The 18,837-nt window shown below is 41.9% G+C and overlaps 1 protein-coding gene across 1 annotated transcript in view; it reads left to right on the forward strand.

Moving 5' to 3' along the window:
- RYR3 (ryanodine receptor 3) overlaps nt 1–18,837 on the forward strand; it is a 386,865-nt gene that overhangs the window by 48,386 nt on the left and 319,642 nt on the right. Inside the window, exons 3-4 of the mRNA XM_068992826.1 lie at nt 12,193–12,267; nt 14,479–14,557. Coding sequence (XP_068848927.1) covers nt 12,193–12,267; nt 14,479–14,557 — 154 coding nt within the window. The remainder of the gene's footprint in view (nt 1–12,192; nt 12,268–14,478; nt 14,558–18,837) is intronic.

The following is an 18,837-nucleotide window of genomic DNA, read 5'->3' on the forward strand; positions in this document are numbered from 1 at the left end:
AGACCAGAAGAAGAGACTTTTTCCCTCAAAAAAGTTTTATTTTTCTTTTTGACTGAAGAATTAGTTGGTAGCAAGAACACTTAGACTTAAGCTAGGCTTTTGAAAGCAGCCATGTGAATCACACTGCCCAAGTGTTAGATGATTCAGAACAACTAGAAGCGACATTGTAGATGTAGGGGGGACAGTGGAGTGTTATCAGTGAGAATGCAGAAGGGCCAGGAACACAGAAGCCAGAGCGAGAATAGAAGACTGGATGTGACTGAGTGGGGACGGGGTGACCAAGTCGTGGGAGAAGAAAAGTGAAAGTCCCTCCCCCTCATCTGTTCTGCTCTTTTGCCGTTAACTTCATCTCTTCCCAGGCCTGATAAAATCCAGACTGGTGGGAGAGGGGGGGCCAGATTGCAGGTAACACAGTTCAGGAAGGGTCTAGCTGGTCTTAGATCCATGAAGATGGGTGTAGAGACCTAGAAGTCATGGGCCTGGACTCTTTTTAAACAAAGTCTGAATTGTCTAGAGCCCCTCCACACAGGTTTTGCAACAGTTATCTGTGTCTTTCCACCTGTCACAAACATGGCTAGCAGAGCTAAGAGACCGAGAGTTTTAGCTGAACATGAGTCCTAGAGCCTTCAAGGACCAGGGGCAGCAGCCACGTTTGTTCTTTGCTTTGGTAGGGTTCTGGAGAAATGCTAAAAGAAAAATCAGCCACTGGTCCAGAATGGGGCTTCTGAGATCAGGGAAGTATTTGCACTGTAAGCATCATATCAATTACTTATATGAAGGGCCTGCTGTGGCTGGGAAGGTCTTAGAAGGGTGGTGGCTCTTAAGCCTGGCTCTGTCTTAGAATTACCTAGGATTCCTAGGACTCATCGAAGATCTATCAAATAAGAGTCTTAGGGAAATAGCCTTGCCTTTGAGGCTTCTCTCTCTCTCTCTCTCTTTCTCTCTCTCTCTCTCTCTCTCTCTCTCTCTCTCTCTCTCTCTCTCTCTCTCTCTCTCTCTCTCTCTCTCTCTCTCTCTCTCTTTGTTTTCATTTTGAAAGCCCTACTAATGATTCTGATGGATATCTGGGATTGAGGTGCAATTCTGTATGATCAACCCATGAGAGGTTCTGAAGACCTATTGCCTCTGAACAGCGTGTGGTCCACAGACACATAGGAAGTATTAGGAGCACCTGTTCTATCCATCCACTGGCTTGAACATACACAGAGAACTCTGAGAATCAGCTCCTCTACCTAAGGCCACTTCATATCCTTCAAGGAAAGATCAGGCTTTTGTGTGTTGTTTTTCTTGGAAGTAGTAAGTTGGCCCTAGGCTTATTTGTGAATGTAGAGAGAACAGGATACATTTATCTCTATGCAGCAAGATCATAATTGGGAATAGTGCAAGGGAGTTGGAGGGATAAAGGAAAAATAAGTTGTGTTGATAAAGAGAGAGAGGGAGAAATAGGTTAAAGAGTGCAAACGAGAAGGAGGAGAACCAAATAACAGAATATACTTAAGTGCATTTTCTTCCTCATAGCCCATATGAATAGAGGTATTTGCACACAGAAGGACTCAATAGTGGTTTTGTAATAAAAACTGACTCCTATTTTGTTAATTCCCAGGATGAATGGTGATTTTTTTTTCCCCTAGAGACATAGTAGATTAAAGATAGAATTTGATTTTTCATGTCAAGGTAATCTGATCTTTTAGATTTTTGTTGGAAATATTTGTTATTTGTTACCTTGGGTGAAAGGAGATGGTTGAGCAGAGTTTTTGGTGCCACTGGTCTATCCTTTCATCAGAGGCCTGATGGATGATGAGGATGTGCGGTTCATATAAAAACTAGAGCAGTGACTGGAAGACAGATCTGGCTGACAGAGGCCTTTCATGTCAAGAATGGACTTGGCAATGTCAGGTTCTTACAAATCTGTTAGTGAGCTATAGGAGAAAGGGGGAAAGTTAATTCAGAGAAGAAAATAATCGCTTCCTCTCTTTCAAGGTATACTTGTCATCAATCTAAATGTCATTAATACTGTGACAAATATCTCCTGTCAATTTGCTCCTTTAAAAGATACCATAACAGGAAATAAGTTCGAGCTGCCACCCTGGCTGTCTGGTGTCTACCTCCTGAGAAAAGCACAGTGCATCTAGAATGACCCCATGCTCAATCAGAGGCAATCCCATGGCCACTTTGGTTCCCCCTCAATGAAGAATGCTTATCCTCCTGTTTCACAATCAGCATTTGTAAAATCGCAGCCCAAGTGGGAATCTCCAAAAGTCATTTAATTATTTCCCCACATGTCATGGGTCGGGAAAGGGAGGAGAGAACACGATTGCATGTATCCACCAATCTCAAAGAGCCAGGACCCTTATTTTTAAAGACTTGAAAGGCAGAAGCTTCCTCAGTTTCCTTTAGTCATGAGTACAGGGCCCAAATCTGCACCGTCCACAGGCTCTTCCTTCTCATGACTTGAAGTGCTCACAGGAAATTATGAACTCGGGGTCATCACAGCAGCTCCTCTGCGATCCCTAAGTCATCTGAGCCATCTCTCAGATTTTCCTTACCCCTTCAGCCAGATCTGTGCAAAAGAGAAGCCCTGTAAGCACTTGCCTGAAAGAAAATGCCTTCTTGCTGTGCAGGTTCTTGTTACAGATGATGCTTAAGACCCAGAACTTACATTTCCTCACATCAGGTTCTGGCCTTTCATCCTTTTGTCCTGAACTGTTACCATGTGGCAATGAAATTAATGACTTGAACAAAAATGAGTGTCAAAATCCTCTTCACTGAGGAAGAATAATTCCAGATGCATCCATGAGGGAAGGTTGGCTGAATTCAGTGAATTGTAAAATATAATAATTTGGCATTTTATGGTACAAACTATGGTACATTTGGCATTCAGTGCTCGGTCGGGGGATGGATTATTCAGGTTTTGCTTGTGTTTTCTCTGTTTAAGAAGTGAAGGAAATTAACGATGCTAGCCTGACTTTGTGCACAGCTTTTGGAGCATCCTTTCCTTGGGCTCTGGGATACGCAGTGGTGGGGAGGAGGCAGCCCTGAAGGGGTGGGAGGTGGGGCTCCCTGGAGTCACAGTCCCCCTGCTGACCTTGAGGGGAGAGCACGGCCACAGACAGGGCAAAGGCTGCCATAGGCCCTCTGCAAACCAGTTTCAGCCTTTTCTCTTTGGAATCGTGTTGTGCCTGCCGCCTGTGAACCGTGGGCTTGTCTTGTCATTAAGGCAACTGGGGAGATGATCAAGATCATTGAACTTGGGAAAGAGGGAGATGCTGCACGTCCTCCTCTTTTCTGAACTTCATTAAAATTCTGTTTCATGATTTCAGTTTTTAACAATATCCCTAGAGGCCCACGAAGAATGCCAAGAATGTGGCCTCCTTTCATGTGTGTTTATCTTAAGGGCCTGCACTTTCCTGGTTGAGTTGGCCCAGACTCACTTAGAAGGTTTCTTACAGGGGAAACCTCATTAGGGGGCTCTGTCTTGGTGCTGTTGCTTTCTCAATGGCCAATGTCTCAGAAATCTTTGACTAAGAGTTTTAGATCCAGGTTAATTATCTTTTTACAAGTGGAAAATCAAGGTGTCAAACTAAGAGAATGATACCTTAGGCTTTTTAGAATGTGTTTGTATCGTGAAGTAGGGACCCAAAAGCTGGACTTGGCAATTACCTAGCTGAAGAATAGAGTATCAGAGCCAGAAGAAGTGGTGAACAAAAGGGTTTAGTGTGCTGCATTGGGTTTTTCAGGATTTCGCATATAGCGAGGGAATTAGGATGGCTAGGATGTGCTTGTAGAATTGCTGTTGGCATATTCCCCGGCTCTGACTCCAGATCACAAGTCAGACTAGTCTGTACGTGTGCCTTCTGACCTCGGCACTTTCTAAAGTCCAGTATACTACTTTAACTGTCATTAAAAATGGAAAGCTGTCTCTGTTACCAGAAGTTTCCAGTCTAAGACCTGTTTAGAAAATGCCCCATTAGTTTCTTTGGTGCCATTTGAGCTGGCAGTTCCCATCTGTCTCACTGATTGTACAGTGCTGTCAACCTCTCCTAGAAAAGTAGGATGCTTAAGTGGAGTCTTGGGAATTTAGCCAGAGGGGCATGATGGCTTGTAGCAGTTGGGGAAGGTGGTCCTAGAATCTGATGGCTGGTTGAGGCAGCGTTGGAAGCATAGAATAGTGTGGAAACCAAGTCTCTAGGAGCAAGGATGGAGAAAGAAATGGCAACCCACTCCAGCCTTCTTGCCTGCGAAATCCAGTGGACAGAGGCACCTCCAGTCCGTGGTGAGCTATAGTCCCTGGGGTCGCAAAGAGTTGGACACAATTTAGCGACTAAAGAGCAAAAGGAACAAGAATGGAATCCAAGGTGAAGGGTCCACTAACAGCCACAGTGGCTGTCAGAAGAGCCGCTGTGTTTGAGATCCAAGCAAGAGTGACTCCCTGGGCAAGAAATTTCCCCTTTGGAGTCTGGGCTAAGCTTGAGGGAACTCAGAGGAGAACAGAGGTGTCTTGGATAAAGCCTGCATTTCTCGGCTCTCCATCCAACACCAGGGTAGGGCTAGACCATGGAATCAGTGCCTAATTGTTAGCACACTAAGTACGCTTTGCCAGCCACCTTTCAGGCAGGTAAAGTCATTTACAGAGAATCCTGGCAAATTAATCAGATCTCAAGGAACTGAAGTTTTAAGAAAGACAGAACACTTTCGTCGCCCTCTTTTCCTTAAAATCACATGCAATACATTGTTACCCCCCATGCACACACACTTATTACTGAAATGGTCTTTTAGTAGCGGTGCTAAAGAAAAATTTGGAAAAGCAAAGTCCAGTGGTTCTACACCCAGTCAAATGGCTTTCATTTTTATAGGTTTCCTTATCATTCTTGCATGCTTACTAACAGTGGAAGGCATTTTGCACTCTGCCTTTTCCACAGTGGTCTATCAGAACCATCTTCTGTGTTTCTAGGCACCTCTGTAAACTGTCTTCTTTAATGGTTGCAGGATAGAACAGCCTGAAGAAGCCCCATGTTTTACTCGAGAATATTTTTCTTCTGGATATTCAGGTCCTTTCCAGGTTTTTTGTTTGTCCCACTATGATGCTTTTTTCACAACAGTACCCATTCTGTTTGGCTTTTTTAAAAAATTATTCCCAGAAGTAGGATTACTACAGCAAAGGTTATTAACTTCTTTACACCTCTTTTTATATATCACCAGATTGCTTTTCAAAAGAGTTGTACTCGGTGCCACCTTGTATGGGGTAGCACCAGGTAAATTATAGCTCTGATGGCTTTCACACTTTTTCTCCATTTTTGAAAATCTAGTTGATAAAACATGATACATTAAAGTTGCTTTAATTGTCTTTTCTTTCATTACTAGGAGGAAGAAAATCTCTGCCATATGTTTTAATTTTATGCCTGATATGAATCATTTATTCATATCCTTTGCCCATTTCTTTATTTGATGCTTTTCCCCCTACATTTCAATGAGATGGTCATCCTTTTGTCAACGTGATAACAAAGAGTTTCTCCAGTGTATTAAATGTTGATACTTCCATTGTTCTGAAGTTCGGCAATCTTGGTAAAATCCTGTCTTTTATTTCCTTTGAGTTTATCTGTTGCTTCAGAGCATGGAGAAGTATAGGTCTATAAAAGAATGTGGACTGTTTATTACATGTTAGTTGTCATAGAATTTAATTTTAAAATGAATTATTTAACTGTTTTCCATCCAGAATCTATCTTTTATATTTCCTGTGGATCTTACTGAATACTTTTCTGTTTTGCTCTCCGCATATCAAAGAGACATTTGCTTAATCATCGTGTCTTCCCCTCATTGTACTAAAAAATCTGCTTTATCATGTGCTGCATTTCAGATTTGTTTATGGACTATCTGTATTGTATTACATTCTTCTTTTGAACCATTACCAGAATCAATGAACTAATTTTGCTTCTTGACATTTCCTAAAACGTGGTTCCTTTTTAGAATAAAACTTTCCTACTGTTTATGTTTGTAGATTAATTTTATAGTGATTTTGTTGAATTCCAAAATACCCTACCGGAATTTTCATTAAAACTACACTGAATCTGTAAGTTCTGTTTAGGAGACTGAGCATTAGCCAACACTAGTATTCTCATTCTGTGGGCACCCCACTCCAGTCCTCTTGCCTGGAAAACCCCATAGATGGAGGAGCCTGGGAGGCTGCAGTCCCTGGGGTTGTGAAGGCAATGGCACCCGACTCCAGTACTCTTGCCTGGAAAACCCCATGGACGGAGGAGCCTGGTGGGCTGCTGTCCATGGGGTCGCTAAGAGTCGGACACGACTGAGCGACTTCACTTTCACTTTTCACTTTCATGCATTGGAGAAGGAAATGGCAACCCACTCCAGTGTTCTTGCCTGGAGAATCCCAGGGATGGCAGAGCCTGGTGGGCTGCCGTCTCTGGGGTCGCACAGAGTCGGACACGACTGAAGCGACTTAGCAGCAGCAGCAGCAGCAACAAAGTACACCTTTGCATTTCACCAAATCAGGTTTTATTTTATAGAGCGAAAGTTTGTGGTTTCATTTTGAATGTTTAGCTCAACATTTAGGAAAATTCCTTGAAATTTTAATGTTTTGTACCAACGGTAAATATAAATTTTCGCTATGTTTTCTAACTGAACATATTAGGTTCCTTTTACTTCTGATGCTAGGTGGTTACTAGTTTTTTGGGTTTTGTGTTTTGTTTTGTTTTGTTTTGTTTTTTGTATGGCATCATGGTTACTTAGTTGTCAGCTGTGCCAAAGGAAACCTCCTGGGTGATGGAAAAGGCCCCCATGTGTTCAGGAAATACTGCTCTGTGACCTTCTAGCAAGGCCTCTTTCTTTCTTTGATGGCCTAAAAGAATAAGGGTGGGTAGGGGGAAGAAAGAAGATGGAAGTACATACATCACCACCCAGGAAGTAATGTCACACCTTACCAGCCCTCCAGGAAGTATCCCCCAAAGCTTTCACAGCTTATGTTAGATCCTCAAGGAGTCTCTCCAAATCCTTGCACCCCCTAAAGTGGAGTCTGGAGTTCCAGATTATAAAAGAAGGTGGTTTAGAGATCTGATAGTCTTGAAACATGTATGGCTGGAGAGAAAGAGAGTTACCCTTCCGTTTATTGCCATATCAGGTTTATCTGACTGGGTGACAGTGTCCTCTGGGAACCACCAAAAGAAATGTCAGTGACAGAATCACTTCTGCAATTACAGATGAGATGATTGAATTAATGATCTCATGGAACATTTTACCATAGGACATGGCATCAGGGCACTTTTGCTGGCTTCTCCCCTTACTCCACTCCAGTCCAATGAGATGGTACCACTTATTCTCATCCTGCCAGTGATGACAGCCAAGGTCACTCCCAGCAGAGACAGAACTGCCATCCCAATAAAGTCTCACTAACGTGAGGTCTGGATCCCCCTTATGAACAGATCCAAGAAGTCTTCTATGTGACTCGTCATTGCTTTCCTGGGATGTTATCCAGAATTAGTGTCAAATAATGAAAAGAGTTGGTAGAACTTGTGGTTAGACTCAAGTTCAAATCCAAATTCACAAGCTGATCATAGGAGAGTTTCTCTTTTCCCATCTGTGTAAAGGAGGCAAAAGGACCACCTCATCCAGTTATTATTCATTCGTTCAGGAAATATGAATATGAAAATGACATTACGTGCTTGTTTGCCAGGCACTGATAAGTCATATAGATGCGACAGAGGACATACCAAAGACTCATGGAGCTTATGTCCTTGGGGAGAGAGGGAAGAGAGATACATATCAAAAATAATATATAAGCTAATAAATGCCATGAGAAAATAAAGCAAAAAAAAAAAAAAATGTTGTCCAGTAAGGGGGATTGTCTTTTAGGAAGGATGAACAGAGGAGGCTTCACTAATGAGATATCTGAGCACAGAGATGGATCAGAACGGGAATGAACCATGAGAATGTTGAAGGAAGAGCATTTCAGACAGAGGGAAGCACATGTGCAAAGGCCCTGCAGGAGGAATTTGCGTGTCTGAAGAATAGAGTAAGGGCCACATGGCTGGAGCAGAGTGGATGGTGGAGACCCTCCTCCTGGCAGGTGACGAGGTCAGATAGGTGGAGGGGACCACATTAAGTAGGGCAGGGATCACAACAGCAGGTCAGATCTAGCCTATGCCTGTTTATATACAGCCCTCTAGGTACAAAGAGCTTTTAATTGATGAAAAAATTGTTTTAAAAAAGAAGACTATGTAACATGTGTCCTGCAACGCTCCAGTTACTTACTGTCTCATCTTTTATAGAGAATATTTTGACAGTTCCTGATGCACAGCCTTAGAAGCCACAGTGTGAAAGGGAATCATGAGAGGAGGGTTGAGTAGGAAAGTCATGTGAGGTGATTGACAGTCTTAAAAAAGACAGCTGTGACTGCTGTGTTAGCGCAGACTGTAACCAGAAAGGGTTCAGCGGGGAACACAGTTAAGAGGCCATCGTTAGAGCCGGGGTGAGACGGAGGAGTAGGAGAGACCAGACTGAAAGCAGAGGGGCGCTGAGTAGTAGGTGGATAGAGAATATATTTTGAAGGTGGCACCGAAGGTGCTTTGGATGGACTGTGGCATGTGAGAGAAAGGGAGAAGTAAGGGATGATTCTAAGATTTTTCAGTCTATATCCTCTCTTTAGATTGTCTTGGAAACTGAATGAGAGAGTCATCTTTTCTGTCCTTAGGGTTTGATGCCTCCAGTTCTTTTACCATTTTGCAGTCAGGGTTACCTTCCTAAGGTAGTTTTTATTGTTCTCCATGCAAAAGTCTCCCCCAGTGTCCCATTAGCTGTTGAACCGTCAGATGTGACTCTCCATAGTCCAACAGCCCCAAGTCATTGCCAGCTATTCCCTTTCTTCCAACCCTAACCAGTGAATTGTCTACCAGTTTCCCCCATGAACTTCATAGTCTCAACCTCCAACCCTTTGCCTGTGTGGGGTCCTTATTTTTTTTTGTTTGTTTCATTGTTAGATGTCAAGGATGCTTCCAGAATATAAGCAGCTCCTTAACACCCTCATCACCTTTCTGGTCTGTTCCTATCCCAATGTTGTTTGTCTTCCCCTCTTTTAACAAGGATGTCTCTGTAACATGGGTTTTTATGCACAAGCCTTGTCTCCTGCCAGAATACAGACAAGAAAATGTTGTAATAGAGCACATAGTTAAATCCTCCCCTTTATTAAATTCCAGCTCTGCCCTTGGAACCTATATGACTTTGAGCAAGTTACTTTACTTCTCAAAGCCTCGGTTTGTGCTTCTGTAAAATGGAGGTAATTCCATTGTCACTTTGCAACACTAATCAAGAGGTAAAATGAGGTGACTCACTCACTGTAGTTCTGTGCCTGCCGTACGAGCAGAGCTCGTTGAATTGACACAGTTGTGTCAGTTCTCCTTCAGGAAGCTGAGGAGCTGAGACAGGATCTTTCTATTCTTCCTGGTGCTGTGTTCCCTGGTTTTGTACACAGTAGGCAAATGAATATATTATTTAAAAAATTGGGTGAAATGAGTCAGGTTTTAGACTCAACTCTGAGTTCAGTTCCCCTCACCACCACATCGAGCTGTGTGACATCTAGCTAAGGCAAGAGCCTTATCTCTGAGTTTCAGATTCTTCACATTCTGAGAGTATGAAATCACCCCTACCTTGAAAAGTGAGGAGAATAAGCTATGATGGTTGTAAAGCACCCAATGGTTGTAGAGTGTGCTTTGTGCCAAGGATAGTGTTCTCTGGAATGATGATTACCAGAGCTTCTGCAGAAAAAGCTCCTTTGCCGTGCTGCCACTGAAACTTGATCATTCCTTAAAGCAGTGGTCCTCAAAATGTGGTTCTGGACCAGCGGCATCCGTCAATGGCATTTTCCCCAGAACACTTTAGAAACGCATGTTCTCAGGCCCACCCCAGGCCTAGCAAAGCAGACACTGTGGAGTGGAGCCCAGCAGTCTGTGTATTAACAAGCTGATACTCTCAGGCACCTAAGACCCACTGCCTTAGCAGAGAGAGGAGGCAGCTTGTGACGTCCCATACAAGCCCAGTGGGGTAGTTAAGTCTCTCTGCTTTTCTGCTGGCATCAAAATAGAGGCCGTGAGGGCCAAGAATGTTGCCAGCATTGCCAGAGAAGGGGAGCACAAGCCCCTTAGTGCCGCTCTGGGGGGGTCAGCAATTCCTGATTCTTTACTTAACGAGTCCTCAAATTGGAGGAAAGTGTAACCCATGATAAACAATGGGAAGTAGAGTTCAGTTTGAGACACAAGACTAATCTGGGAGCATAAAGCCACACGATAAACCCTCCCAAGCTATCAATTCACTTGCAGTAGTACAACTATACAGGAAGAATACCAGTGAGACTGACGAGACATGAAAACTCTTTCAGTGTGACTAATTCTAAAGGAAGCTGTTGACACATTTGTAAATACAGCAACTAAAGTTAGTTCAGACGGTTTCAAGAAATCCTAAAACATTGCAAAGAACATTTAATCTTTTCATAGTATTAAAGTCTAGGGAGCATTTAAATATCTCTATAGCTATGGAAAAAGCACAGCCACATTTATATATAGTTGCTGGCTTCTTTTTAACAAGATACCACATTTATTTTTTCCCTTTTCTTTAGGCTCATGATATGACATGAAAAATCATCTCTTTGACAGGGTGATTCTGTTAATCCAAATTTAATCTGAATAGAGTTGAAGTAGAAGTACTCTGCCTTCTTTCCCCCTTATTGTCTGTGGCCCTGAAGGAGGGTCAACACAGGAGACGAGCAGACCCTGAAACCAGCCCTTGGGCTGCTGCTCTGTAGCGCTGACTAAAATACCATGCATAAGGGGTGCCCTTGGCTTATGGAAAGAAAATGTTAGAATTTCTCTGTACGATTACTTTTTTTTTTTTTTAATTCTACCTTGGCTAGCCAACATTTTTTTTTCCTTTTTTTGCCACTTTAGTTTTTTAATTGAAGGATGATTGCTTTACAGAATTTTGTGATTTTCTTTCAAACATCAGCAAGAATCAGCCATAGGTACACCCATGTCCCCTCCCTCCCAAACCTCCCTTCCATCTCCCTCTCCATGCCACCCTTCTAGATTATCACAGAGCCCCTGTTTAAGTTCCCTGAATCATACAGCAAATTCCCATTGGCTATCTATTTTATATATGGTATTGTAGGTTTCCATGTTACTCTCTCCATATTAATTTTTAATCTCAGGCTTTGAACTTTCTTTTTGTGTGTATTTGGGGATGGGAGCCTATGCTTACATATTTTTTCCTAAAAGGAGTGTGTGATCAAAAAGTGTGACTGCCTCTGAGGGCAAGTTCACATGACAGGGAGAGACTTGGATAAAAGGTTGAAAATGATGAAAAAAAAAAAATCTAAAGTCTTCTATAGATTTCAGTTTTTCATGTTACCTGGTCACCCATCACTGGAATACATAATGGTTTTGTCTCCTATCATGTCATTACTATTCAGTTCAGATCATGGTTGTGCAAATCAAATAAAAGGAAAAGCAAGAGGCAGACACCGGTGGCTTTATGTGGGGCTGTCTCTTCTTCTTGGGCCTGTCCCACTGCTCAGACTGCCACTGAGTGGACAGCCAGAGTGGTGCTGCCTGGTGGGGCAGAGAGAGGGCATCTAAACGGCCCCTTAAGTGGAGGAGATATCTATTCCCCGTCACTGGTTACCCTTTTAAAGACCCGGATATCGGAGCCATCACTAACTGGTGAAATGAAGGTAAATTAGACCCGTTTAAGTGAGCGAGTAGGAGGCACAGACTGAGTATATGGTGTGCCTTGTCCCCCCAACCCCGTACACTGCCTTTGTGTCACTGGGCTGTAGTTACATCACATTTGTTTCTCTCTCTCACTGAATGCTTCTGAGAAGTTTCAAAGGAAGGTAAGCAGTACCTATCTCATCCACGTGCTTTTCTGATAGAACAGCTCTGGGTTTCTGCTGATTCCGGGCAGGGGCCATTCTGGAGAAGAGGTTTGGCCCCACCCACCCTCTCCCAAGGATGTTGCATGGCTGTGGTCAACCAGTCGCCTCCCCGCCTGTAGGCTGGCCACTCGCTTCTAGAATGAATTCCTTGGGAGCTTCGCCATGGGTCTTTCCTTTGTAGTGTGTCCTCCAAGAATGCTTTGCCCTCAGAGTGGCCACCCCTGGCCCGTGCTGACACTTCTTGCGCTCTCTCCCCACAGGCAGCACAAGGGGGTGGCCACAGGACCCTGCTGTATGGCCATGCAATTCTCCTGCGGCACTCCTTCAGTGGCATGGTAAGCTCACCTGGATCGCTGTCACCACTCAGGAAGGAGGCTGAGGAGGAGGGAAAGGGTGGGAAGTCAGCGAGTGTCTCAATCAGGTTAAGAAGTCAGCGGAAGTCACTCGGAATGGAAATTATAGTACATTACTGTCTTAGTAACTTACCTCACTTAGCAGTTGTACATCTGTGTTTACTTAACATCTGACCACCTTCCCTGCCACTCCATAAGGAAAAGGATTATGTCTTTTAAAAAAAATTTATGTAACTAAACCTAACTTGACCAAGTGTGGTGCTCTGATAAATGCTTAGAAAATATTTGTTGACTGGATGATCAGATATACCTGGAATAACTGATGACTCGCATGTATAAGGATAACCAGCATAGGTGGAAAGGCAATCAAATGGGATTTTTGTAAAATTTCTCTTTTACTAGCTAAAGGAAATAGGATGATATCTGGTCCTTCATTCCTGAATTTGAAGGTATTACGTTAATCCAGAGGCAGGAAGCAGATCAAGCTATAACTCTTCAGGGATCTAGAACTAGAATTAACCGAAATTAGATAACTCAATATAACTTGAATTTTTTTTTCAAGTTTTAATAAATGTAATTTGTAAAATTCAAATATTGCAGTTCTTTTGCAGGGAGTGTTAAGAGGAATATCGTGACCTCGGTCAAGTATAATCTGAGGCAGTTCTAATGATATTTACCCCCAGTTCCTACATGTATCATTCTCCCTTACTATCAGCGTAAGGAACATTTCTTTCTCTAACCCCAGTGAAAAACTGTTACGTTAACTCAGGACTTTATTTTCACACATTTTACACCTGCAGCGGACACTGCAAAATTCGTCTCAAAGCTTGAACTGTCAAATTGGCAGGCAGAACAGCAGCTGCTTCTTAAATAATTTATTTATTGCAGCATTTTTTTTTCCTGAACACTGGTAAGAAGTTGACCTTTTCAGCCTGGACATTCATCTGTGATAGTCCCTTGTGGCAAAGGACAAACAAAAATGACCAAATGGAAAGTTATCTGAGCAGGAGATGGGGACTGTTAGAGAGCAGGGAAATTTTGCACCCTGGCAATCTCTAGAACTGAGAGGTGATCATTTATCTTTAGGAATCTGGTGCTTATCCATAGGGTAAATAAAACCCTAGCACCTCTCTTTTTCTCCCTAAATGGAATAAATAAAAGCTCAAACAGTATACTTCTCTTGGCTTTAAAAACTCAGGCTAGCATTGTGCTACAAAGAGGAAGGTTTACATTAGTCAACATGAGGTTGGTTGACCTCTACTCCCAAGAAATCGCACTCACAGTTAACATGAACCCTATACTAGCCAGTTCCTTTTAGGAGTAGCTCTGAGAATAAAGCCCGTGAGAGATGGCTATACAATACAATGATTCTGTGTTTTCCTGTTGCAGAGAATTAGAATTATAACTCAGGAAGTTTGTGCCAAATGCATATCTGCCTCTCAGTCCAATTCTAAGAAAACTTGCTGTGCCTGTCAATAAAGGAGGCAGGGAATAGGCTGTGTGGACTTTTTTCCTTTATGAAGTTACTTTTGAAAATAATTTTTCAATTTTCCATGCACATGTATTTTTATAATTAGAAAAAATCAGACATTATTTGAGAAGCTTTAAAGCTGATAGAAAAACTGAAAAGCAGAAGACGAATAGAAATGAGGATATTATCATGGATGTTCCCACTGTCCAAAGACAACCTGCTCTCAGTTTGGTGTAATTCGCTTTAGCCCGGTTGCTAGGCATTTGAATTTTGCATATGTGGCAACCATACAAGTACACTGTTTTGTATATATTCCATACTGTTCTACACTCTTGATAAATACTCTCCATGGTAACATAATATTCCATAAAATGAAGGACCAGAGTTTATCAGCCTTTCCATTATTGTTGGTCATTTATGTTCTGTTCATATTCTCAGTTTAAAAGTTTCAGAGTATCTTTGAACTAAAGCATATTTCATATTTCAAACTTTTTCTATTTAAACTTATTTCTCATAGTCCTATGAGTCAAATCTCTGGGTCATCAGATAAGAACATCTTCGAGGTTTTAAATACATTATGAAAATATATCCCAGAAGCACTGTAGCCATGAACAATCAAGAAGCCCTCTTCATAGCAGCTCAGTGTTGAAACAGAGAAGCCAGCTAATGGTGAGATCCGACAGAAGAGTATGACTTTACTAGCATCTGCTCTTATTCCACAGTATCTAACATGTTTGACGACATCAAGGTCCCAGACGGATAAACTTGCCTTTGATGTAGGTCTACGGGAACACGCCACAGGTAAGTCAGCATGCCCTAGACCTGCTGCTCAGTGGGATCTTGGGCTGGGGGGGGGGGGGGGTTGAGAAGGAGGCTGGACGCAAATCATTTGGGATTCCAAACCAACCTGGTCAAGAAATAGGTCTGATAGAACTCTGGAAAAGAAGAATAATAAAGAATATTATTGGAATGCAGAATGAAAACATAGGAATGCAAAATGAAGGTTAGCATGAGGCTTTAACCACAATCTGCCAGAGTCTCAAAGAAAAACAATTTTTAGGGTTAGATACTGAAAATAAGTAGAGAAGTTATTCCTGAGAAAAACCAATGGTAATGAATAACTGCTTTAAAAAACAAAGCATACGGAAGGTTTACATAATAAAGTATAGTCTAGATTTAAAAAAAAAACGAGTCCCATTTTATTCTGCATTGAATCAGCTATTTTTAAAGCAGTGTTTCCCAGATATTAGTCAATGATATCCACCTTCATAGATCTGCCATTCCTGTGCATCAGCTTTATTATTAATTTATATTTTTCCTTAAATTTACTTTTGTATTTAAAATTTTATAAACAAAACTAACATCATTGCTGTAAGTAGAAAACTGGTATTGCTCGCTGCAAAAAAAGAATATAATGTAAAGAAAACCATGTCACTCAATAATTGAAGAATGTTGGCAAATATTAGAAAAGTGTTCATGGTATACAAGCTCCAAACTGAAAACTTTCTGTTACAGTCAAAAGGTTTGAAAGTAGTAAAGGAAATTTCTCACTATATGACTCAGTGTTGTTTAACTGCCCTCCACCATTAGCACTATACATCATATAGTTTGGGAAACACTGGCTATTTTTTTAATTTTAGTTCAATCAAAAATGACAGTCAAGTGGTGGATCCTAAAAAAGATGGTAACCAGGATGATACAGGTTTAAATGAAGAACAGATGACTAAGATAACTATCAACAAATGTTTCTAGTTAATCAAAGAAGGGGCTGACTTGCTGTAGGTTATTCCAAAGACCAGTGAAGCAATGGATAGACGTTGAAAACAGGCCCATTTCATCTCAGTGAAGGAAATCACTCTGTAATACCTGCAGTATCCAGCAAAGGAACAGCTGGCCTCGAGATGGAAGATGTTTCCTGTGGCTGGAAATATTCATGAGCAATCTGCCTGCCAAGGGCATTACGTATGTAATTTCTGCTCCGTTTAGAGGTTGGGCTTATGGACCAATCAGGATTCTTGGTTGCAAACAGCAGAAACTGACTCTGTTAACTCAAGCAGAAAGAGTTTACTGGAAGGATGTTACATAGACCTGCTCTGAAGCTGAGCCCCAGGCTTAGAAATTGGGCAGGAAAAAAAGCCAGGGAAGAGCAAACAGCCTAGGTCACATGGCAGGAAGAGTCTCACTGGAGAAAGTCTTTAATATTATGACATTTTCCCCCAAATTGTTGGGGCCAAAGAAGGACAAAGTTCATGTAATTATTCTAAAACTACAGCAGTACAGAAGGAGATGGTCCAAGATTATCTGATTTTACATATGATTTAGAAAAAAAAAGGTATAGTTTAACCTGTTTTTAAGAATCTAGAATTTAACCTACATTTAATCTGGGGGGAAGGAATCTAGGGTTTACTCTGGATCTGTTATTTCTGGATCATACACAGTCATGTCCAAGAACACCTGACGTAAGTCCCCCACCTCTCTTTCTCTTCCCCTTTTTATACAGAGAGCGGAAGAGTAGGCCTGCCTCAGCCCGCTAGGTTTAGTTTTTGTTTGTTTCTTTGTTTGACTAAAGTCAGATTATATTTGAATATGATTTGAGGTTGCTTTGTTTTCAGCTAAAGCGTGTTATTCTTGAAATATAATTTCCTCTAAGGTGTTGTCAACTTTTGCTGAAAATTACAAAATAAGAGAAGTGACACATTCTGAGTGTAAGCTGACCTCTAAATATAAACCAACTGTCTGTCTTGGAGCACGTAATCGGAAAAGTCATATATGTTCATACTATTTATACCAAAAAATGACTTTAGACTTTTTGGGACTTGGGAAGAAATTTAAAAAATAACCACTTTCTAGTCATGTGTTCAGGAAACCTATTTTTTGTTTTTAGTTACTAGAGGCTTCAGTAAAAATATAGGGAAATAGCAGAGAATATTACTCATTCTACCACTTTTTTTTTTACCCCAAATTCCTAAAATCAAACTTGGTATGAATTCTGCTAACAGATGAGGGAAACACATGCATCAACCCAGGTTCAAGCTGGCCTTTCAGAAGCGGCTGACGTTGGCAGAAAGACAGGGGACAGGGTTGACCAGGCGTTCAAGAAAACCTCAGTTCAGTTCAGTTCAGTCGCTCAGTCGTGTCCGACTCTTCATGACCCCGTGAATCACAGCACGCAAGGCCTCCCTTCATCACCAACTCCCGGAGTTCACTCAGACTCATGTCCATCGAGTCCGTGATGCCATCCAGCCATCTCATCCTCTGTCGTCCCCTTCTCCTCCTGCTGCCAATCCCTCCCAGCATCAGAGTCTTTTCCAATGAGTCAACTCTTCTCATGAGGTGGCCAAAGTACTGGAGTTTCAGCTTTAGCATCATTCTCTCCAAAGAAATCCCAAGGTTGATCTCCTTCAGAATGGACTGGTTGGATCTCCTTGCAGTCCAAGGGACTCTCAAGAGTCTTCTCCAACACCACAGTTCAAAAGCATCAATTCTTTGGTGCTCAGCCTTCTTCACAGTCCCACTCTCACATCCATACATGACCACAGGAAAAACCATAGCCTTGACTAGACAGACCTTAGTCGGCAAAGTAATGTCTCTGCTTTTGAATATGCTATCTAGGTTGGTCATAACTTTCCTTCCAAGGAGTAAGCGTCTTTTAATTTCATGGCTGAAGCCACCATCTGCAGTGATTCTGGACCGCCCCAAAAAATAAAGTCTGAGACTGTTTCCACTGTTTCCCCATCTATTTGCCATGAAATGATGGGACCAGATGCCATGATCTTCGTTTTCTGAATGTTGACCTTTAAGCCAACTTTTTCACTCTCCTCTTTCACTTTCATCAAGAGGCTCTTTAGTTCCTCTTTACTTTCTGCCATAAGGGTGGTGTCATCTGCATATCTGAGGTGATTGATATTTCTCCCAACAATCTTGATTCCAGCTTGTGTTTCTTCCAGTCCAGCGTTTCTCATGATGTACTCTGCATAGAAGTTAAATAAGCAGGGTGACAATATATAGCCTTGACGTACTCCTTTTCCTATTTGGAACCATCCTGTTGTTCCATGTCCAGTTCTAACTGTTGATTCCTGACCTGCATACAGATTTCTCAAGAGGCAGGTCAGGTGGTCTGGTATTCCCATCTCTTTCAGAATTTTCCGCAGTTTATTGTGATCCACACAGTCAAAGGCTTTGGCATAGTCAATAAAGCAGAAACAGATGTTTTTCTGGAACTCTCTTGCTTTTTCCATGATCCAGCACATGTTGCCAATTTGATCTCTGGTTCCTCTGCCTTTTCTAAAACCACCTTGAACATCAGGGAGTTCACGGTTCATGTATTGCTGAAGCCTGGTTTGGAGAATTTTGAGCATTCCTTTACTAGCATGTGAGATGTGTGCAATTGTGTGGTAGTTTGAGCATTCTTTGGCACTGCCTTTCTTTGGGATTGGAATGAAAAGTGACCTTTTCCAGTCCTGTGGCCAGTGCTGAGTTTTCCAAATTTGCTGGCATATTGAGTGCAACACTTTCACAGCATCATCTTTCAGGATTTGAAACAGCTCAACTGGAATTCCATCACCTCCACTAGCTCTGTTCGTAGTGATGCTTTCTAAGGCCCAGTTGACTTCACTTTCCAAGATGTCTGGCTCTAGATTAGTGATCACATCATCATGACTATCTGGGTCATGAAGATCTTTTTTATACAGTTCTTCCGTGTATTCTTGCCACCTCTTCTTAATATCTTCTGCTTCTGTTAGGTCCATACCATTTCTGTCCTTTATCAAGCCCATCTTTGCATGAAATGTTTCCTTGGTATCTCTCATTTTCTTGAAGAGATGTCTAGTCTTTCCCATTCTGTTGTTTTCCTCTATTTCTTTGCATTGATCGCTGAAGAAGGTTTTCTTATCTCTTCTTGCTATTCTCTGGAACTCTGCATTCAGATGCTTATATCTTTCCTTTTCTCCTTTGCTTTTCACCTCTCTTCTCTTCACAGCTATTTGTAAGGCCTTCCCAGACAGCCATTTTGCTTTTTTGCATTTCTTTTCCATGGGGATGGTCTTGATCCCTGTCTCCTGCACAATGTCACGAACCTCATT

The sequence above is a fragment of the Capricornis sumatraensis genome, chromosome 2 (assembly GCF_032405125.1).
Source record: "Capricornis sumatraensis isolate serow.1 chromosome 2, serow.2, whole genome shotgun sequence".
NCBI lineage: Eukaryota > Metazoa > Chordata > Mammalia > Artiodactyla > Bovidae > Capricornis > Capricornis sumatraensis.